The sequence below is a fragment of the Talpa europaea genome (genome assembly GCF_964194135.1).
Source record: "Talpa europaea genome assembly, chromosome: 1".
NCBI lineage: Eukaryota > Metazoa > Chordata > Mammalia > Eulipotyphla > Talpidae > Talpa > Talpa europaea.
In genome coordinates this window covers 22,385,673-22,409,902 of record NC_140073.1, presented here as the reverse complement: position 1 = coordinate 22,409,902, position 24,230 = coordinate 22,385,673, and the positions used below count along the sequence as shown (strand labels likewise).

The following is a 24,230-nucleotide window of genomic DNA, read 5'->3' as shown; positions in this document are numbered from 1 at the left end:
TGCCCAAATTACTGGGTATGTTTTTCATTTTACTCTGGTTAAGGGAACATTTAGAACAGCTTTTTTTAGGAACACTGCTTTATATAAATGACAGGTAAGTATAAAAACAATATTTTAAGAAACATATTAAGAAAAAAAAATTAACAATAAAATAACTACTCTCTCTACCAGGAACCAGTAGCAGTATTTTGAGATATGCATTGTTATCTCCGATACACAGATGATTTAATTGGAAGTAAATGAATTGCCCAGGTTCATACAGCTACTTAGGTGATGGGGCTAGAATCTGAACTGAGATTTTTCTGTTTCTATAGTCAGTATTTCTGCTGAGTTCTCTTGTATAGAGTGGTATTTTAAGAATTAAACCTTATTTTGTGATACTTTTGATAGATTCTTTACTTGAGACCACCTTTAGCTACTAAATTAATATGAAATAATGATATCCCAAATAATCTGTAAGAATAAATGTAAATAATTTCTTTTAAAAAATCTCATTTTGTTATAGAGGGAAATTAGCATCATGTCAAAGACATCACGGATGTCGTTAATCCTGTTAAGCTCTTATATTCTCCCTCAATTAAATGTGCTTTGCAATTATTGTTATAGTCCCTCTTGCATTTCTAGAACAAATCTTTTGTAATCACTATTCTAAAACACTAACCTAAGGTGAGTATTGGGACAAAGGGACAACTACATGGTGGTGAATGACAGAACTGGACTTTGAGTGATAAACTTAATGTAGTAGATAAACATTCATTTCCATTGATGCACACCTGAAACATGTAACATTGTAATGCAATGCTACTTCACTTAAAAAAATTAATAAATAAAATTAGTTTCTTACAGCTGTTATCTCATTTTTTAGTTAAACTCATCAACATCGATCCAATCCTACTGTTAGGTCCTTGAAACTCTTTTTACCATACCTAATGCTTTCTCATCTGCAAGAATTCATCATCTCTTTCTTGGACTATTATAACAGACTTATTACCAGCCTCTGTACCAGTCCATCCTCCACATTGTTATCAATTTGTCTTTATAAAAAATGAAAACTGATGGTTATTCTCTACTTTGAAGTACTTCTTAGTGTTCCTAGGAAAAAAATTTTAGATACGTAAACATTTTCTCTTTCCATATTTAGTCTCTTGTTCCACTCTTTCCACTTTCCTTCTTCTGTGACAACTTTGACCTGTGAACCCCCTTTTACAATTGTGAACCTTTGAACAGGTTTTTCTTTATCTAGAATTCTGTCCTTTCCTTTTTTTTTTTTTTTAAAGCTCAGACACTAGGCTGTAATCTCTATCCTAAAATGTGGGTCTAAAACTAGTTTTTTCCAGATAACTATTATTCTCTCATTTTCAGTTAAAATCATCACCATCAAGGGGCCTCCCCGGTGGTGCAGCGGTTGAGCGCTGGGTTGCGAAGCTGCCCGCAGCCTTTGCAGCGCCGGTTCGATCCCTGGCTGCTCCCCGGCCACCGTAGGAGGGTCCCGCATGGCGCTCAGACCTCTCCTGCCGCCCGCTGCTCCCCTCAGCAGTGTACTTCGGTCCTTCTGCCTGCTCTGCTCCCTGCTCTGGCTCTGGTGAATTCTCTTACCCTCCCGCGCTTCTGACTGCACCCAGTGCTTGTATAAATAAATAAATAAATAAATCTTAAAAAAAAAAAAATCATCACCATCAATCTAGTCCTTACTGTCAGGTCTTTTATTGAACAGAGATCACTGGGAAAAAAAATTTTTTTTTAATATTTTATGTATTTATGCATAGAAGAACTGGGTTTAGGTCAGAGGTGCAGGGGATGAGAGGATTCACCAGAGACAGAGTGGGGAGCAGATCAGGTGGATCTACTGAAATACACTGCTGAGGGGAGCAGTGGGTGAGACAGGAGAGGTCTGCTGTGCCATGTGGGTTAGCTCCCTGGCTGGGGATCAAACTCATGCCACAGTAGCTGGCGATAGCTTGATAGTGCTGAGACTTTTACACTGTGCCACCAGGAAGGCCCACACTGGAAAATTTTAAATTCTAATTATTAGTTGGTGTATGTTGATCCTAAGATCTGTGAATTTGCATAAGTCAGTTTTTGTAGGATTTGGGAAAGGGGGGCTTCCACAGGATTGTCAATGTAGAAAATGTCATTTGCAAATAAGGTTAGTTTTATTTCTTTTCCAATCTTACATCTTTTTAGTACCTATCTTAACACATATGCTGTATGCTGCTTTGAAGAATGGTGAGTTTGGACATCCTGAACATGTTCTTAATCTTTGAGGGAAAGAACTGAATCTTTGGCCATTAAGTATGATATTCACATTTCTTTTATCGCATTAGTTAACTTATATTTCCTAGTTTACTGAGTTTTTATAATAAGTGAAGGTTGAATTGTATCATGCTTCTCCATCTGATGATTATGTACTTAATCTCTCTGCATGGTGAATGACAAGTTTTGATTTATTTTCAAATATATTTGTGGCCTTGCATTCTCCAGAGTATATCCCACTGACTGATATATTATCATTTTTATACATTGATGGATTCAATTTTCTAATACTTTTTGCATCTGTGTTCACAATGAATATCGCTCTATAGTTTTCTTTTTATAATGACTTTGTCTGGTTTTGGTGTTTGGTTATTTCTGACCTCATAAATGAATTGGGGAGTATTCCTTCTTTTCTATTTTCTGAAAGAGACTGGGTTGTATTATTTCTTCAACAAATGGTTGGTTGAAATTACTAGTGAATTCATCTGGACCTAGACTTTTCTTTGTCAGAAATTTAAACTATGAATTCAATTTATTTGATAGAGAGCCAATATTTGATAGAGAGCTATTTCTTCTTGACTATGTTTTGGTAGTTTGTATCTTTGAAATTCATCTCAGTAAGTTGAATTCATTCAGTATTTGTCTTTCTCCTTATGACTTACTTCTCTTCGCATTATCCTACCTGGCTCAGTTCCATCAATATTATTACGAATGGCAAAAGTCCACCTTTTTTATATCTGAGTATTTGATTGTGAATATATACCACATCTTAATCCACTATTCTGTCATTGGGCAGTTTGGTTGTTACATGAACACAGAAGTGTGTGTGTGTCCCCTTCAAATTTGTGTTTTTGCATTCTTTGTGTAGACACCAAGGAGTGGAATTGCTGAATCATATAGTAGATCTGTTTTTAATATTTTGAGAAACCTCCACACTTTCTTTTATAGGGGCCAGGCCAATCTATGTCCCAGTAAATGGTCTGTTTTTATAAATAGTCCATAAACAGCAGGTGCTAATAGATTTTATTCGGTAATTTGTTCAGATCTTTCTTTATCTTTTTATTTTATGTTTACTGTAATAAGGGACAGTATGTATGTTAGAGGTAAATGACTGGTCTGTGGAATTTGCCTTAAATATTCCAGAAAATATAAAAAGGATAATGTTTAGATGAAAGAACTATACCAAAATGTTTAGCATTGTTTCAGCTGGCTTATGGTACTTGAGAGTGTTTTCTACTTTTGTGTATGCTTGAAAATTTTAATAATAAAAAGTTCTTAAAAATCCTCCCTATGCTTGTTTTTAGATTACTTGATCTGTTGATTCCTGGAAAAGGTGTGTTAAAATTTCCAACTATGTTTTATTGTTTTTTAAATATTATTTACTTGATGTGTTTTGAACCCATTTAATTGGGTTCATAAAATTTAACAGTTAAATTTCCTTTTATCATAATAAAAATCTTTTTCCATTTAATTTCCCATTTCTGTTTTTAATATTGCCTCACTAATCTTATATTTAGCATTTTAGTATATTTTTCCACATTTCTGTTGTCTTTCAGAGTATTTTTCTTTGTGAAGTAATATGGAAATACAAAATATATAAGGAAAACACACTCATGATAAAATTACCATAAATCTGAAAATGCAACAACAAACAATTTAGAAAGGACAGTGGAGAATTGTATTTTGAAACCAATAGAATGTGCCAAGAGTGTGGGGCAAATGAGAAAATTTATGGTGTTAAATGCTACTTATTTGAAAGTAAGAAACTATGGAAATAAATTGAGTATTAAATTAAACCTGACTCATAGCCTCCAGAACTAAGCATTAGTTGAGTTGGGTCATAATCTTTACTATTCTTTTACAATTTTACCACCTGTGTTTACATCACTAAACACTATACTTTTGTTTATGTGTCATAGAGTATTAATACATTTTCCCCTCTACTAATTTGGAAATGATGCATTATTTTTAAAAATATTTGCTTAGTGGGCCTCCCCTGGTGGCGCAGCGATGGAGCTCTGGGTTGCGAAGCTGCCCACAGCCTCTACAGCGCCGGTTCGATTCCCGGCTGCTCCCCGGCCACCGGAGGAGGGTCCCACATGGCACGCAGACCTTTCCTGTTGTGCCCACTGCTCCCCTCAGCAGCGTACTTTGGTCCTTCTGCCTGCTCTACTCCCTGCTCTGGCTCTGGTGAATTCTCTAACCCTCCCGCGCTTCTGACTGTACCCAGTGCTTGTATAAATAAATAAATAAATATTTAAAAATTAATTAATTTAAAAATATTTGCTTAACATTTTATTATGAGTGTATATTTTCAGACATAAGCAAAGGTATGATCATTGGTATAATTAAGCCAATTTATGCATCATTTAGTTTTAATAATCATCAATTCATGGTCAGTCTTGTGTCATCTCTATTTTTACCAGCTCTCCCCCACCTTGATTATTTTGGTTAAATGTTATGTTCTTTTTCTTGTCATAATAGAAATTATAATATGCATTTTCAACTTCTCAAAATCTGTTAATACCTTACTTTCCTGGACAATATAAAGACTTTTGAACACTAGAGCTCCATTTAATACCTTCCTAACTTCAATAGCTATAAAAGGGTAGTTTTTAATTTGGAGTACAGAACAGGTAGGCTGTTTAATTTGGAGTACAAAACAGGTAGGACCACCTCATTGAGATGGTCACTGTTGCAAGACCCTCAGCCCCTCCGGTCCCATGTTAGCTAAAATCAAGAGAACTTTGCTCCAGTTAGTTGTCAAGCACTTTAATTCTCATTTACTTTCCTTGCCAATCTGCTTTTCCTTTTTTCTGTGTTTCATAGCTCTGGATTTGCCTCAGGTTGAGCTCTGATTCCCTCTGAATCCCTCCATCACTCAAAGCAGAGAGTACTTTCATCAGGGACAGCTTTTGCATATTACCCGGTGATCACTCGCCCCGCCCCTGCTGCCTGTAGTTCATTAAAGCAAAGGGATCGCTGGTCTTTTATCATGGTAAAGAAATTCCTGTCAATTTTCAGGTTGTTCAGTGTTTTCATCATGAAAATGCTTAAATTCACAATAGTGAATTTTGCTGAATGCTTTTTCTGCACCTAAAGAGATGATCCTGTGGCTTTGTCCCTTGTTATGTTAATAAGGTGTTTGTGAAATGGTGAACAAAGCATGTATTCCTGGGATAAAATCCACTTGATCATGATGTGTAATTCTTTTTATGATTAGTAGACTTGTTCATATTTTGTTGAATTTTATATTTATATTCATAAAGGATATTAGTCTATAGTTTTGTCATGGTGTTTTTGTCTGGTTTAAGTGATACTGGCCTCATAAACTTAGTTTAGAAATGTTTCCTCCTGGGGCCTCCCCGGTGGTGCAAGAGGTTAAGCCCCACACTATGAAGCAATCCGCAGCGTCTGCAGCACAAGTTTGATCCCCGGCCCACCAGGGAGCAACCAACATGGCGAAGCAGACCTCCCCTGTCTCCCCTGATGCTCCCCTCAGCAATGTACTTTAGTCAGACTGCCTGTTCTGTTCCCCGCTCTGTCTCTGGGTGAATCCTCTCACCCCCCCCCCATCTCTGGCCTGTACCCCAGCTCTGTATGCATAAATAAATAAATTTTTTTTAAAAAAAGAAATGTTTCCTATTTTTTGGAATAAATGATGGATTGGCATTAGTTGAAATCCATTTGTGAACTGCTGAAATCCATTTGTGAGCTCATTTGGTCCAGTGCTTATGCTTGTGAGGTATATATTTTATTCTCTCTGTTATTGGTCTGTTCAGACATTCTGTTTCTTCTTGAATCCTTTTTCATAATTTGTGCCATTCCAGGGATTTGTCCATTTTGTCTGGTATTTTTAGTACACAATATTTTCTGTAGTTTCTAGTGTGGTTTCAAAGTATTTGGGGGGTATTGTTTTCTTTCCCATATCTAATCAGCTTTTCTTTGGGGAATCCTTCACAGCTTTGATCAGCTAACTCCTTTTATCTTGTATCACTTTTATATGTCTATTCTTTTAAAATATCTTTGTACTACTAAAGTCCTACCAAAGCGAGGTTCTCAGTCTGATCCTCATTGGGATGTAATTCTTACTTCGATTCTGGGAAGTTAACAGCCATCCCTTAATGTCTTTACTGTGATTTTCATCATTTCAAACACTTTGATTGCATAAATAATCAAGTCTGTCTTTAAACTGTGCAAATTTTACTGAATACAAGTAAATGTTGAATTATTTGTATTACTGATTTGCATATGCTTGGTCTAGTTTCAGAAGCCCTACAGGTAGCAACTACTAACCCATCTACCAGTACTACTGGTTCTGCTACTACTTCCTCCACCACTGTGGGTACAGTTAAGCAAGAATCTCTCTACTCTACTTCATCTGCAGTAAATATCCTGGAAAATGTAAACTCTACAGAACACCCAAAGCCTATCGAACTTGATGGTCTTCCTTCAGACCAGTTTGCGAAAGGTCAAGATGCTGTTGCCATTGAAGGTTTTACAGATGACGAGAACATAGAAAGTGGAGGAGAAGGTCAATACAGAGAACGTGATGAATTTGTTATAAAGATTGAAGACATAGAGACTTTAAAGGTGATGTGAATTTTCACAGATATAAATGTCCTCGTTTAGTGGGCTTGCCTTTGATAACCTTCATGATGACCTTAATAGCATGTATCTATCTTGTTTAACTGCAAAAATGTGATTATCTCATGTTACCGTGAGTGTTAAGAAAATCAAACTAGTAGATGTCAATTTAAATAACAGGAGTATAATGTGAAAGTCAAATCAGATTTGTTTTCAAAATCTGAACTTGTAAAACTATGAGTAGAATGTTACAATTTCATACAAAAAATTTTTAACTATATTTAAGAAAACCTATTTTCAGGTTTTTTATTCATTTGCTTTTGATTTTTTTAGTTGGCATGGAGAGGAATGACATTTAAAGGTACAATGAGGGCCTCCCCGGTGGCGCAGCAGTTGAGCGCTGGGTTGCGAAGCTGCCCGCGGCCTCTGCGGCGCCAGTTCGATCCCCGGCTGCTCCCCGGCCACCGGAGGAGGGTCCCACATGGCGCGCAGAACCTCTCCTGCCGCCCGCTGCTCCCCTCAGCAGTGTACTTCGGTCCTTCTGCCTGCTCTGCTCCTGAATCTGGTGAATTCTCTCACCCTCCCGCGCTTCTGACTGTACCCAGTGCATGTATAAAACAAACAAACAAACAAATAAATAAATAAAACATGCCTCTATAAAAAAAAAAATAAATAAAGGTACAATGAGGAAAATAACATTCAAATTTTTGTCCTCTCATTTACAATTAACTAATGTTTTAGGATATTTGCTTCTGGTCTTTGTGAATATGTACATATTGTTACAAAATTGCACAAGCAGTGTATGAGTATCATGTGGAGGACTTGCCATAGCCATACAAAAGAGTAATGGGCTACTCTGCATATTGGTGTGCTCCATAAGAATTTAAGAAGAAACTGAATGACAAGATTAAGAATTATTGTGGGACTTCAACTAGGTAAAAAGTGAAAGATTGAGCCAAATAAGTCTTTAAGATTCTTTTCAACTCTATGGATATATAAATATGTTGTTATTTTATAAGTGTAATTAATTCTGCTTATTATAGGAGGCTTTAAAAACAGGAAAAGAACCTCCAGCTATTTGGAAAGTACAAAAAGCTTTATTACAGAAGTTTGTTCCTGAAATTCGAGATGGGCAAAGAGAATTTGCTGCTACAAATAGTGTAAGTAAAATACTTTTTTACATTAGCCTTCTTATCTTGTTGAGAGTGATTCTGGGGGAAATACAAATGTTTTAAACTTAAATATATACTTTATATTAAGCATTTCTGATATAAAACAGTATAAAATTTGAGCTATAGACATAAATACTCTTATAAACTGATTTAAAATAAAATCATTGTGTAAATACCAATTACTTAAAATTTAATTATAATCTTGCTGAATCGAAATAAAGGAAAGGAATTAGTGTTAGACTATGAAGAGTTCAGATGGATCCAGGAGCTTTCTTATATTGATTATTCTGCCCTATATCCTGATTTGTCAGAAAACTAAGAAAAAAATTATTCTTTTGTACTAATGTAATTGTTTAATGACATTGAGTTAAGAAAGCACCTGATGATTAGTTCAATGAGATTGCTATATGTGCGGGCTTGCAGTTAAGAATAAACCTGGCATCATTTTTATTCAGAGTGAAGTAAGCCTGGCCACAGCTACATTTTGAAAACTTGCATTAAGTTTTTCAATATTGATAGAACTGACAAAGTAATATTTTATGTATGGAGTGCATAATTATGTAATACAAAGTGTTTCTTTCTTTAGTATCTTGGCTATTTTGGAGATGCAAAAAGTAAATACAAAAGGATATATGTGAAGTTCATTGAAAACACAAACAAAAAGGAGTATGTTAGAGTGTGTTCCAAAAAGCCAAGAAATAAGTCTTCACAAACTATCAGGTATTTCTTGTGTGTGTGTGTTTATTTGTGTAATGATTCTTGGAAGGCTTACTACTGGTGATGTCATGTATGTACAAAGACTTACAAACTATTGACAGGAATTATAAAGCTCATGACTAGCCATGGTGGAACAGTTACTCTTTTCTCTCCCTGAGTCCTTTTAGTGTCACCCTATTGGGGGTGGGGGTGGGGGGCAGGGAGAATTCAGAATCAGAAAATTTGAGTTATGGATTTTGGTGACCTGGAGTAAGATAGCCTTCTGAAATCTGTTATTTAGTTTTCACTCATAAGATGAAATGAGAAATTTTGAGGAAAAAAACAGACTTGTATTTCAGTTGGCAAGTATACAATAGAATTATATATAATGTGTGTCTATTGTCTGGAGCATGAATCTGGAAGATACCTGACCTCTCCATACTCCCTGTGATCTATATGGGAATTGGGGGTGTGATCCTAGACATTCTCAATTTAGTGCTATTTGAAGGTCTAGTGTAATTAAGAATCTGACATATTGGAAATAGCCAACCTTATTTTTATGATAGAATTTTTATCCTCCTAAATCTCCAGGACTAACATACAGCAAATCTTTCTGAGGGACGCTAGGGCAGGTGCCCTTGGGTCTTTGCATCAAAACCTGGCACCACCAGAGCCTGTGAGAGTTTTTAATCATTATCATGCATTATTTCCTGAAGCCCATTGTTGTATAGCCTTCATACTCTGGAACATGAGTTCGTAACATTAGGGAAAGAGTAAAGAGAGAGAAATAAAGATTGAATTAATAGTACCTAATCAGTGAATATTGGATGTCAGTAAAGTATACATTTCAAGAGAATTTGGGGAGAATCATTGTTGGAAATGTGTAGGATTTGGAGATATTAGTGAGGTAATTAAACTTTTCACCAATAATTCTCTTCATTTCGTCTAATTTATTTTAATAGGATTTAAATGCATTAATGATATGTTTGTGATATTGCAGAACTGTTCAATCTAAGCCAAGTAGCAGTGGTAAAACTTCTGATCCTCCAACACCAAAAACTACAACTACAAAAGCCCCTTCCACAAAACCCAAAGTTAAACAGTTAAAAGTAAAGGCCGAGCCACCACCAAAGAAACGGAAGAAATGGAAAGAAGAATTTTCATCATCCCAATCTGAGTCATCTCCTGAGATCCATTCTAGTAGTAGTGATGATGAGGGTGAGTTTTCCATATGAAATGAATACTTAACATTAGATTATCTACATGAATGGAAAGGAGCAGTGATGCTGACAATTCAAAATTTTATTCATTGGAGGATTTGGCTACCTAGTTAAGTACTTCTTAGACTTTTATAAAAATAAGTTCACATTCCCTGAACACACTAACTGAAAACACATTTGCCCACACATATTACTTTGTAAAATAGAAGGAATAGTGAACTGAAAAAAGATCTAGGTGAGTTCTGGCCTCAGTAATGCCAGTTATCTTACTTAATCTGTTTGGGTAGGATAGGGATTAGATCAGATAAGTCCCCTACTTCTGAACTGATTCTGTGTTTATGGAAAAAGAAAAGACAAAGAAGCAGCAACTCTAATATGCATTATGTATATTTCATATGTATATACTTCCATATATGTATACCCTGTATGCTCCCAAACATGTATATTTGGAATCCGTGTATTAATGTTATAATGCTGCATATCTGCCATTAACCAGCAATTGCCACCGACTAAGCTTAGTAACTTTTCTACCCCTTAGTTTTCTCTTTTATGAAATTGTAAGATTGAAATAGATAAGCAGTTATCAAACTTTTTGCTTTAGCACCCTAGTACACTCTTAAAGACTGTTAAAGATACCAAAAAGCATTTATTTAGGTTATATCTATTGATATTTCCTATATTAGAAATTAAAACTTGTGATAGTTGTAAAAACCAAGACTACACCAGCACATTTTGTTAGCTATCAAACTTGTAACATATGGAACATATTTCAAGCAGTTCAGTAGTCTAGAGCATAAGCTGTCAAGCTATGGCCAGTGAGCCAGATCTGACTTGTGACCTGTTTTTGTAATGAGTTTGTTGTAACATTGATCCATTTATATATTTTCATACAGTTGCTTTCCCACTACAGTAGCAGATTTGAATAGTTGCTATGAGGATCACATTTGATCAGCAAAGCTCCAAATATTTTCCATCTGATCCTTTATAGAGGTGGTTTACTGACCCGTGTTCTTCTAAAGCATAAACTTGAAAATAGGCAGGAAAAAATGAAGATGATGGAAGGCTATGTATATCATGCAAAGGCTGAAAATTTGTGATCCTGTAAACGAAGGAGAACCCTTAGAGGGATTTAAGTAGGGAGCACCATAATAAAATTTGAATAAGACATCATGGTTCGTTATTAATTGAAAGTGTGAGCCTAAGTAGTTGCAGTAGGGATGGAGAAGGTTGAATAATGAATTGGGTATTGAGGGTGATATTCATGATAGTTTCTGATACAAGTACCATTGGTTGGGAGCTGGTCACAGAGAATATTTCAATAGAAATAGGGTTGTAATTGAAATTCTTCAGTGCAGAAGTCTACTTTATTTTTTTAAGCTACTTATGAATTGTTTAAGTATACACATCAGAATTCAGAAAAAAATTCAGTGCTGTGAGTACCTATAGAAGATACACATAATTTTTGCCATTTGAATGCCTGCTTACTCTTCAGAATAGAGCTTGAGGTTCTGAATTTGCACTTCAATATATAGCTTCCTCAAATGACAATCAAGATACATTTTTCTTTCCTTGGTAATTTGAGTTTACCACTAGGTGTCACTAACAGTAAAGCAAGCATTTTTTTGGTGTTTTTAAAAAGAAAGCAATATGGATAAAAACCAATAGATTTATAGGCACATGGTTTTCAAATATTTTGTTCAGGACTTCTTTAAAATCTTTAGATTAATTGAAGATTGCAAAACATTTTTGTTTATGTGGGATATACACAATAACATTTACCAAATGCTATTTAAGCAAATTTCTAAACTATTTATTTAAATTAAATCTGTTACATATGAAACAGTTTTTTTTAGAAAACCATTTTCCTAAACTAAAAGTATTTAGTGAGAAGAGTAACATTTTCATATTTGCTTCTACTTTTGGTTTGTCGTTAATGTATCATTTGGGTTAAAGCATATGAAGAAACCCCAGCCTTATATAGACCATATAGTTGGGAAATGGGAGTGAGTATCTTAATTATCTTTTCAGGAAATTATGACTGTCTTTATTTGCTAACTCACAGTTTTCACTTGACAATAAATAGTAGTTTCTTGAACTTTTTGTGCTTGTTATATTAAAAATCTATTAGTTTGTCTTACCCTTTGAATTTATCTTTTATCCATGAGAGATTTTACAACATCATTGCTTGGTCACATGAAAACATTAGCTCACCTGGTGTACATATTTCATTTTTTTTTTAACATTCTAAAAAGTTATGGGAAGGGCCTCCCCGGTGGCGCAGCAGTTGGGCGCTGAGTTGCAAGGCTGCCTGCAGCCTCTGCAGCACCGGTTTGATCCCCGGCTGCCAGGCGACGGTCCCACATGGCGGACAGACCTCTCCTGCCGCCCGCTGCTCCCCTCAGCAGTGTACTTCGGTCCTTCTGCCTGCTCTGCTCTCCGCTCTGACAATGGTGAATTCTCTCGCCCTCCCGTGCTTCTGACTGTACCCAGTGCTTGTATAAATAAATAAATAAATAAATTTTTCAAAAAATTAAAGAAAAAAGTTATGGGAAAATACATGTAACAAAATCTGTCAGTTTTAATCATTTTTAAGTATACAATTCAGGATTTTTTAATTTACATTCTTATACATGTTCACTATTCCTATAACTTTCTTGTCACCCCAAACAAAAACTTGATAACCATTAAGTAATAACTCCCTGTACTTCCCCTTCCCCAGCGGTTATAAATCACAAATCTATTTTCTCTCTCTGAATTTGACTTCAAGGTTCATCCATGTAATAGCATGTATCAGAGGTTCATCCATGTAATAGCATGTATCAGAATGTCGTTCCTTTTATGATTGAATACTATTCCATTGTATGTTTATTCATTATATGTTCATTTTGTTTATCTTGTATTAATGAACACTTGGCTTATTTCTGTCTTTTGATTGTTTTTAATATGCTGCTATGAACACTTGCCTAAAAAATACCTGTTGATGTCCTTGTTTTCAACTCTCTGGAATATATAACTAGGAATTGCTGGTTCATATGGTAATTATATGTAATTATAGATTTAGCTTTTTGAGGAACTGCCAAACTTTCACACAGTGCTTGCATCATTTACCAATTCGATCATCGATGAATGCATGGGGTGGGGGGGGCAACTCCAGTTTCTTCATATCCTCACCAACACTTGTTATTTTTTTGTTTGTTTGCTTATGACAGGGTTCCCCTTTTGCTGAATGTCAAGCACTTGATTTGACTTGATATGATTTGGTGGAGGTTTGGGGGTCCTGTAATGCTCAAAAATTATTCCATATAAATTACTAATGACAGCATTCCTAGATTCAAAAAATAGCCTCCCAGATCATATCAAATATAAAAACTACTTTTGGATAGCAGGAAAGACCTACTAGCTAATGAGTATGGAGTAGTGTGCCAATATTTGTATTTCCCTCATGACTAATGATGTTGAATGTCTTTTCGCGTGCTTGTTGGCCATTTGTTTATCTTCTTTGGAAAAAAAATGTTTTTTCAATTCCTTTGCCCACTTTTTGAGACATTTCTGCTTTTCTTGAGTTGTAGGAGTTCTTTATATATTCTAATTAATAAACCCTTATCCTAGTATATGATTTGGGAAAATGTCTCCCATTCTGTTAGTTGACATTTCATTTTCTTAATCCTTTGATGAGCAAAAACTAGAAATTCTAAGGAAGCCAAATTTATCTTTTTTTAATTGCTTCTGGTTTTGGTATCATTTAGAATCTATTGTCAAAGCCAAAGCAATGAAGGTTTGCCCCCTATATTTTCTTCTAAGCATTTTATGAATTTCTTTTTTTTTTTTTCATTTTATGAATTTCAACATTTTGGTTGTACATTTCATTTTAGAACATTAATGATTTAATCAATAAAGTGTTTAAATATTGGAAAGTTGTTGTACTCTCAGTGGTAACTACAAGTTCTCCAGAATTCCAATTTTTCACTTGAAACCTCAAATTTTGGGCCTTTCTGGTGGCCTAGGGGTTAAGGCTCAGGGATGCCACAGCGACTGCTCACAGTGACTGTATGAGCTCAGTCCCCAGCCAGGGAACTAGTGTAGTGTGGTACAGACTGTGCTGTCTTGCCCATTGCTTCCCTCAGCAGTGTATATCTGTACATCTGCCTGTTCTGCTCCCCACTGTGTCTCTGGTGAATCCTCCCACCCCCTGGACCTCTGGCCTACCCCCCAGTTCTTTAAAAGAAAAGATCTTTAAAAGAAAAAAAGAAACCTCAAATTTTATCACTGGTGACAAATATTGTTAATTGCTTTCCTTGAAGGGACAAGTTCACTTCATTAACTTTTAAGAAAATGTCTCCGAGGGCCTCCCTGGTGTGACGCAGGGATTAAAGACACAGTGCTATCAAGTCATCACCAGCCACTGCAACATGAGTTCGATCCCCGCCCAGGGACCTAACCCACATGGCACAGCAGACCACTCCTGTCTCGCCCGCTGCTCCCCTCAGCAGTGTATTTCAGTCAATGCGCTGTTCTGCTCCCCATTCTGTCTCTGGTGAATCCTTTCCCCTCTCCCCCTGCACCTCTGGCCTATACCCAAGTTCTTGTATGCATAAATAAATAAATCTTTAAAAAAAGAAAAGAAAATGTCTCTGATTATTAACTCTGAATAAGCATAGTGTGTCAGTCATCTCTTTAGATTTAGATAAAAATAGTGTTCCATGGGGGTAAAAGTGACTCAAACAACTGTATATTTATATATACAGAGATCACCATTATACTTCATATGTGTGTGTATCTCATTTATTACACAGAATGTTAAGAATCAAGAGTAAAGATTTATACAATTAGTAATTTTGCTGCTTCAGCAAGGACTATTCTTAAGTGAAACTAAGCTTTTTTTCCTCTTCAAATGCATGGCAACAACATAATAAATTCATGGCAAACTATATAGCTACTTAGTAATTTGGTGTCACAGTCTTAACCCATCCTAAGTAAGGCACTAGAAGTTTTATCTAACATTACTTTTACAAATGTCAACAGAGAGGGAAAAGATCGGTAAATAACATCTTTATATTACAATGAAAATAATTTTGACATCAGAGACCACCAAAAGGACCTTAGGGGTCTTGATTGTTTGACCATGCTCTAAGAGCTGCAGTTAAATGCTATGATAGGAGTGGTATATTTGAATGAAAAACAGTAAACATTGAAACGTCTCATCTTGCAACTCCTGCCACTGAATTTGAGTGAAATTATCTCCATGCAAGGATAATGTATACATGAATTTTTTAAACTAGGTTTTTGCTCTGGACCAGAATTTTATGGTGACTTACATGAAGGATTTCTCTTTTTCTTTTTAAGATTTATTTTATTTATTTATGCATACAAGAAATTGGGTGCAGGCCAGAGGTGCAACAGGTGAGAGGATTCATTTTACAAGATAGAGTGGGGAGCAGCTCTACTGCTGCTGTATTTCAGCTCTACTGAAATACATTGGTGAAGGGAGCAGTGGGCTAGACATGAGAGGTCTGCTGTGCCATGTGGGTTAGTTCCCTGACCAGCAGTGGCTGGTGATAGCTTGATAGCACTGAGACTTTAAGCCCTATATCACCAGGGAGGCCCACATGAAGGATTTCTTAAAAAGTCCAGTAATCTGGTATTATGTTTTAAAAGTTCTCCAGTGATTGTGAGACACAAATCAACTTTGAGAATCTCTCATCCCAGGGTATTTTTCAAAACAGGATGGGAGAACCTTGAATTTGAAGAAATTAATTATGAATTATTTGCTTATTGACTCATACACAAAAGTGTTTTTAAAGTTGTCATTAAAGAATATGTTTTATCTTGTCTCTCTCCCAGGACTTGACCCTCCAGCTCCCTTTGTCACTCGTTTTTTGAACACAAGAGCAATGAAAGAAACCTTTAAGAGCTACATGGAATTGCTTGTTAGCATTGCTTTGGATCCTGACACAATGCAAGCCTTGGAGAAGAGCAATGGTACAATTGGATAAGTAGTACTTTGTGGTGGTACTTTCTGGATTTTAAAAATTCTTGTTTGTTAGTCGCTTGTTTAACAGGTTTGTGTTACATAGACCTACCTCTGCATTGCCAGTTAAATTCATGATCTGTTTCTATAAAATTATATTGTCTTATGAATTGTCTGAATACTTGAACAACTTTATATTGAATATATTCTTATCAATACCTACTAATGGAAAAATTATGTTCCTGTGAACTTGTTTTTTTCCAATTCTAGAATTTTTATCTTCCTCATGATATTCTACTGACAAGGTTGCAGGTCCGGATGTTAACATATTCCGTTTTTCACAAATTGAAAAGATGAACCAGATAATAATGGTGTTAAGAATAAAATTCCATATTTGTAGCCAGTGAATGACTCATCACAGAGTATTTTCTAAATGACTAACAGTAAAATAATCTATATATTTGTATATATTTATTAATATTCCTTTATACTCTTCCTTTCATAGTTTTTTCTTATAATAAAAGAGGTAAAATGGATACATGAAATAAATTGGTAATTTATAGATCTAATGATTTTCACTAATATTTACTCTTTAGCTATTATGGCAGTCACCAGAGACACCTAAAAGGAATAAAAAGATTAATGAGCCTGTTTCCATTACCCTTCTATTGTGGAAGATTAATCAGTAATAACAGAATATAACAATATACTTCAACAGCACTGCCTATTAATATATATTATTTTACTATTTCCATTCTTTGACATATTTTATTTTAATGTCAGGACAACTTAGCCATTTTGTGGGTGAAGATGCTAAGGCTTAAAGAGGTTAAGAGACTTGTTTAAGAGCCCCCAGCTTGCAAGTAGCAGAGAGAGGGTTAAAATTCAGTCTTCTAACTTTTGGCCCATTGCTTTTTGTTATTTGCTTTTTACTATTTAATCAGAGACAATAATTAGTACATTAGTCATTCTAAAGTCATGTAGAATTGGAAGAGACATAAGAGATTACCTAGTCTAAAACATTTATTTGGGCCTCCCTGGTGGTACAAGGGGTTTAGTCTTAGCACTATCAAACTATTGGCAGCCACTGTAGCACAAGTTCAATCCCTGGTGAGGGGGCTAGCACAGCAGACCTCTCCTGTCTCTCCTGCTGCTCCCTGCAGCAGTGTATTTCAGTCAGTCTACCTGTTCTGCTCCTCACTCTGGTGAAACCTCTCACCCCCACACCTCTGGCCTACAGCCCAGCTCTTGTATGCATAAATAAATAAAACAAATCATAAAATGTTTGTTATGTAGACTAAGGTTCAAAGAGATTAGATGTATTTCCTCAAGTTATAGAATGCATTAGTGGTAGAACCACAATTAAAACCCAATAGTTAGTTCCCCAGATTGGCCTTTTTCACATTAAATATTTTCTCACATTCAAAACTCCTTGCATAATAACTATACATCTCTTAATAGTGGTAATTGTTGGGTAGTTGTGGTCTTTTTGGCAGGGGCGGGGAGCAGTTGTGTTCTTAATGACTTTTTTCTATTATAGGTTTCTTATTTTTCTCTACTTAATGTGTGGGGGTTGATAGTTTTTAAGTAACCATAAATACTCAAAAGTTGTTTTGTGAAAATACAAACTCTTACCATATTTGTTTTTTGTTTGTTTTTTTGTTTGTTTTTTTTGTTTTTTTTTTGTTTGTTTTGTTTTTGTTTTGTTTTGTTTTTGTAGCTGCAAAGTTTATTTCAAAGAGCACACATTTACCTGGAGCTTTAACAGTGTTTCAACACATGACATTTGTGCAGAAAAAGAGCAGGAACTCATTTGTGAGGAATCTCTGCCTTCTATATAAAAGCTAGCATAGAAAATTAGTCTTTAAATCCAAGGCACCAAGCTATAATCTCTAACAAATGTGCAGTCCTTTGAATAGCAAAGAACTGGGGAGTCATGAAGAATGACTTCCTTTTCCTAATGCAGCTCTGGGGCTAGAAAAGGATGCAAGACACTTGTGAGTCCCCGAACATTCATTAGCATTAGGACAATACATTTTGGTCAATGTTAAAGTTTAAGCAGGAGTCACAGTGATTTCAGGACACACACCACATGCGTCCCTACCCATCACCAGGACAGAATAAGGTTGCTGCTCCGGCACCCAACTTGCAGCCAGAGGCTACTGAAATCAAGCACCTTTGGGGTCCGCTTCCCAGCGCAGCAGAGCACAAGCACAGAGACAGAGTTCACCTTTAGTGGAATTAAACACACCAAACAACAGTTGAACAGGCTTCAAGTTCACCAACATGCACTTTGAAGGTGCGAACCATTCCTGGGTCATGCTTCTCAGGCTCCCGGCATTTGGAGGTCTGAGGGCAACCCCAGCTGGCAGACTACGGCAGAGTTTAAAACTAAACTCTTACCATATTTGAATAGATTTAAACACTACTAGAAAGATCAAAGAAATTATCTGGTGTGGTACAGCGACTTTAGAAAGCTTTCTCACTAAGGACTTTGAGGAAGTCGTCTTTCACAGGTCACTGCCCTTGTGCTGTATTCCAATATATAAAGTCAATTTTATTCAACTATAAAATTAAGAATTGGATTCTGAGGATTACATATATGTTTTTAGAAAGGTCATTAAAGGTAATTAGTATTAAAAATATGTTATTGTGCTGGTAAACTAAGAAATAATTTAGTAACCTAATTTACTTAAAATGGCACCAAAATAATTTACATTCTGAAAGTGCTTCTCTTAAAAGAGCTTAATGTTCAGAGGGGTCAAAATGGAATAGCAGCAAAGTTTTGGGTAGTAATCTTTGTCATACTTTTATTCTTCTCTAAAATAACTGTTTTGATGCTTCCCTTGTGATTTTTTTTTTTTACATTGGATTTTAATCATTTTGCTTTCCCTACAGTGAACTAAGGGTATCACAGTATTTTATAAAATTTTATAATATTAGAAGAATTTATATTTTGTAACACTATTGTTCAGATGATAAATGAGGTCTGAAGAAATTAGGCAACTTGCCCACTAACCACATCGCTACCATTAATCAATTCTAGTGGCAGTGACAGGGTTAAACCCCAGGACTTTTGATCCTATAATCATGCCTCCCTGCTTCTTTCTCACTTGCTATTATTAATCTCTTTTCAAGTTAGCTGTGGACAGAGAGCTTCATGACAGTATTTTAAAAGCAATACTTTAAGTTAATGAATTAAATGTCTTAATATATTAATGTTTTGAGAAAAAGTTGAATTTTTAACAAGCTTTTGTGTTGACAGATATCTTATTCCAATCAATTTTTATCTTGTTTTAGATGAGCTACTTTTGCCTCATATGAAAAAAATAGATAGCATGTTGAATGATAACCGAAAGAGACTTCTTTTGAATCTTCATTTGGATCAGTCATTCAAGGTATTTCCTTCAGATGGTTTATTAGCAAAAACTTACATCTAAAAAAATAATTAGGTTATCTGTTTAGGGACCTCCCTGTTGGTGCAAGGGGTTAAGATACAGCACTATGAAGCTGTCTGCAGCCACTGTAGCACGAGTTTGATTCTAGCCAGGGAAGTGACCCACATGGCACAGCAGACCTCTCCTGTCTCATCCGCTGCTCCCCTCAGCGGTGTATTTCAGTACTCTGCCTGTTTTGCTCCCTATTCAGTCTCTGGTGAATCCTCTCACCACCTGCATCTCTGACCTGCACCCCAGCTCTTGTATGCATAAATAAATAAATCTTTTTTAAAAAATTAGATTATCTGTTTAAAAATGTACTGTTGGGGGGGGTCACAATACCAGGTGTATGGGACTTAAGAGTTTGAAAGATTGACTTTCTTTCTATTTGGTTGTAGCTATTTATAAAAAGGTTGAGCTTATCGAATAAGAACTAGATTCTATTCTGATAATATAATGGGAGCACTTGAATCCATTTACTGTCAAAATAATAAATACTGGTAGTTCAATTTAATTTAAAACGGTATTAAAACTAGTTAAATCTAGCTGCAAATATTCAGTTAATTATAGCTTTCCTGTCAGTATTTGTCAAATAGGTAAGGTCATAAAAATGTCACTGGCTTTTCCAAAAATGGAGTGGAGTTCATTCTGCCAAATGGCCACTAAATTATCAGCGGTAGCTACTATGTCAGGGTGGTCAGAAAAATCATCAAGTTCTGTTTTACAATCTTATGTCACAACTGCTTTTCCTGTAGTCAAAAGAAGTAAGAGAACTGGGGAAGCCAGAGAAGAATAGTGCTTCACGTTTTCCTCTGTTCGCATACTCATCTCAGGCTCAGATGACTTCATTATAGTAAGATTGGGCCAAGGATCAGGATTTGAACTGTGGTTTAATTGGTAGAACTTCAAGAGATTTTTGTATGTCCCTTTTTCCCCTACCTTGAAGCCAGAGAGCCATTATAGAAAGAACTCTGCCTCATTCAGGAATCTTCACAATGCCATGTGCTATTGCATGAAGCAGGTCATAAGGTTAGCCCATATTCAAGGGATGGGGAAATAATTTCCCTATCTTGATAGGAGGAACTACAAGGAATTTGTGGCCATGTTTAACACACCACATTTGTAAATGTACATATCTGTATATATTATATTTACCACACCCATCAGTATCTCCTCACATTATGTATTTTTCCCCCATATTTAAAAAAATAAATTTTGAATAGCAAGAATTTAGATTGGTTTTCTTTTAAAGTCAATTATTTTGCTTTATTTTTAAGAATGCTTTGGAAAGTTTTCCTGAACTAACTATAATTACTCGAGACTCTAAAGCAAAGAATGGGGGATCTGCTATTTCTAAAATCAAAATGAATGGCAAAGCTTATAATAAGAAAACTCTAAGGACTTCTAAAACCACTAAATCTGCACAAGTAAGTATATATTAATTGATGTAATTATACCTTTCCCCTCGTTAATATAACTGATGCTTATAGCATTAAAACAAGTACTTTTTATATTGTTGTAAAATGTGTGGTCTTTTCAGATAGGAATGAGCAGCTCTGTCCTACGGAATGGGGACTCAATCTTATTCAGGGGCTTAGTATAGCCACATAATAAGTGCTCACAAATATTTTTTAATAGATTAATAAGTAAGGGTTATCCCATGCCTATATTTATGTTTTTATATAGGTTTTTTTGACACTGGATACAAATGTGTACAGATAAGTGAACATGCCTACATTCCATAAGAAGATTCAATATCTGCAAGATTCCATATCTGCAAAATATTCAAAATTGAATTTCATTCATTTTAAACAGTCAGTGTTATTGCCTTTTCAGAAAAGTTTGGCAACATACTAATCCCAATAAGATGAATACAGAATATATAAAAAATGTATTCTGTAGAAATACAGTCACAAGTACATAAAAATGTATGTCTTTGCATTGCAGAATTGTTTGTAAGAAAAATTAAGTGATGTAGAGCCAGTGGGAGATTGGATAAATAAAAAGCCATCCAGATAATGTAATACTATATATTTTTTTAAAAGAAGAGAGAGATTCATTCATTCTTTCAGTAAAGCTTTTGAGTACCTATTGTGTACATTTTCCATACCAGGAAAACTACAGTGAAAAATGGTCAAAAAATCCTTGCCTTCTTATTGTTTATATTGGGGGAGGGATATACATAATAAATAGAAAAATACTCAAGTTTTAGTTAGAAAAAACATGTTATAAAAAATAAAGTTACACAACAATATATATAGTATGATTCCCTTCCCATTACAAAATCAGTCTTATTAATGGATATGTTAAACATGGGGAAAACCTGGGTAAGTGTATAACATTCTGTAAACCATATTTCTCTCTAAAACATGAGATCATGGGATTGTTTTATGTCATTTTCTATGTTTACTGTTTACATTTTTCAATGTTCAAAATTTTCTAAACACTATATATTTATATTCAAGGAAAAGAATGAAAATTTTAAAATTTAACTTCTTTGCATAAACCTCTTACCCATATTAATACAAGCTATTATCCATACAAGGCACTTTTACGATTTCCATTGAGACTTGTAAATACTTATAAAAGTATTTTCATAAAAGTATTCTTAGCCCATATGATACGTGAAATAATCTGTAAATTTTTTTCTCTCTATAGGAGTTTGCTGTTGATCCAGAGAAAATACAGTTGTATTCTTTGTATCATTCACTCCATCATTATAAATACCATGTTTATCTGATATGTAAAGATGAGGTAATTTTTTCCCATTTATTTTCAAAAGGAATGTATGTTTTTCAACTCAAGTAGACTGTAGCATAGTATTTTTTAATATAAGAGAATTGTTAAAAAAAAAATATATATATATATATATATGGGCCTCTGTATATGGTCCTGTATTCTCCTGTAAATAATGTCTGAAAGATTTGTTGTGAGTCTGTGTTACATGTTGTGCTCAGATTAAACTGAGCCTTACCATGTCTCACAGGAACTGTAAGTGGTAATGTTTTTAAGCTGTTAGGGCTTGCTTCACGTTGCCATAATAAACACTTTATTGCATGTTCTCTCATAATGCATAATGATCCTACTTTAATTCACTTTAGTTACACTTTTGCTATCTCACTGTCTGCCTTATCATTTGAATGACCTTATCCCTTAACTGCAGTGAAATGTGGGTGCTATATGAAAAAAAATTATTTAAAATTAATTGTAACTTTTAAGTATTCATAACTTAAGTTGCTCAAAAAAAATATGTATGACAGTACTATCATTTTATGAGTGGGATAGAAGGCCTGATTTCCTCAGACTTCTGATGGTTATGTAGTACTGCTTTTTTCTGACTAGCACTCTTTCTCTCTCTCTAGTTAAAAAAGGTTAGGTAGGCTCAAGGTTATACCTTATATATTCAGTATTGGTATGGAAAGATGTTCATAAAATCTTACTTCTATCTAGCAAAGGAGGAAATAAAAATGGTCATGCAAAATAGTTGACAGTTTTCACAATGTTCTGAAATGCAGAATTGATTCCAAATTTTGTCATTTGGCTTTTAACACCACTGAAAGGAATTGAGAAAGTTTTGTCCACTTATAAAGTGATAAGCATAAGCTAATGTGGCAATTATCTTTATTTTAGATTTCTTCCGTGCAGAAAAAAAATGAAGATTTAGGACAGGAAGAAATTGTTCAACTTTGCATGAAAAATGTAAAATGGGTGGAAGACCTATTTGAAAAATTTGGAGAACTTCTAAATCATGTACAGCAGAAATGTTCCTAACATTTCCACAAAAATCCCATAGATTTCATAGCACTAATGAAATGGCGGAGAAGGGTTGTCAAAGAGGGTCTGGGGTGTCAGATAACAGAATATCAGGCAATGGTCTCCTGCAGGCCACCTGCTGTGATCCTGGGACTTGGCATCCAGACCTCTGCTAAAGAACAGTGGTGCTACCCACAGAGTCAGTCCTTTGGAAATGGACCTACATCCCACCACATTTTTATCTGACTGAATGACTTTTCTATTTTGTAAACCATTGGATAACTGAGTTTTATTTTCAGAAATGTTTTTTGACAAATGATAAAGCATGCACTAAATATAATTTTTCTTTATTGCTAGAGAGATAACACTTAAGTAACTTGATTTTTTTCCCTAAGTACCAGAATAAAAGAAAGGTGGCAGAAAGCATATGTTTGTATTCATGTCTGGCCACAAAACAAAGTATTGTATATTATGTAAACAGATCTGATGTAATGTGACATTCTGTATGAGAATATCATCAGTTTAAAATATAAAACTCAGAAACTTCATTCTGCTTTATGAACTCCTACTCTTAACATGTTCAGGAAACTGGATGTGGAATTGGTGCAATTCTATGACTTTTTTTGTGTCAAATTATATTGTGATAAAAAAAAAAAACACACAATGACATACTATTTTCCCTATCACAAAGAAAAGTATATTCCTTTATACTGTTTCCCTTTGGAAATTTTTTTCAATTGTACATTTTATTTCACTAATAGTTGTATTTTTCACAAGAAAAAATGTGGTTATAATTATGTTTGATATATCTGTGCTACACTTTCATTTTCAGTAAATCTTATTTAGTTATATATTGAATTTCCATTGTGAATTTTATCTTGAGGTAACCATTTTTGTTTATACAGGTTTGCTTCAGTATTATCCAGAATATGCATTCAGTACCAGAATTAGTTTAGCTTTATGAATGAGGTTGTGTTACACACTGCAGCAATTTTCTAATACATTAAAATAAATTTCTTAGTAAACTTGTACTTGATTAACTGATTTGTTGAAGTAAAATTCTAGCCACATTCTACATCCTAAAGAATAAAATTGAAAATCAGACTACATGCAGTGTTAAACACAGCTTACCTATTAGAACTGG

The 24,230-nt window shown here is 34.9% G+C and overlaps 1 protein-coding gene across 4 annotated transcripts in view; it reads left to right on the top strand.

The window, feature by feature from the left end:
* Nucleotides 1–23,104, top strand: part of QSER1 (glutamine and serine rich 1) — a gene marked incomplete at both ends in the record, with an annotated part of 65,852 nt that extends 42,748 nt beyond the window's left edge. For 2 of the 4 annotated variants that reach the window (XM_084244982.1, XM_084244979.1), the window contains 9 exons: nt 6,524–6,846; nt 7,884–8,000; nt 8,599–8,732; nt 9,709–9,926; nt 15,770–15,907; nt 19,197–19,294; nt 20,611–20,760; nt 21,992–22,087; nt 22,964–23,104. In XM_084244982.1, the coding sequence (XP_084101108.1) occupies nt 6,524–6,846; nt 7,884–8,000; nt 8,599–8,732; nt 9,709–9,926; nt 15,770–15,907; nt 19,197–19,294; nt 20,611–20,760; nt 21,992–22,087; nt 22,964–23,104 (1,415 nt within the window). The remainder of the gene's footprint in view (nt 1–6,523; nt 6,847–7,883; nt 8,001–8,598; nt 8,733–9,708; nt 9,927–15,769; nt 15,908–19,196; nt 19,295–20,610; nt 20,761–21,991; nt 22,088–22,963) is intronic. The other 2 variants (XM_084244980.1, XM_084244981.1) reach the window with 2 other exon arrangements.
* Nucleotides 23,105–24,230: the final 1,126 nt, after the last annotated feature.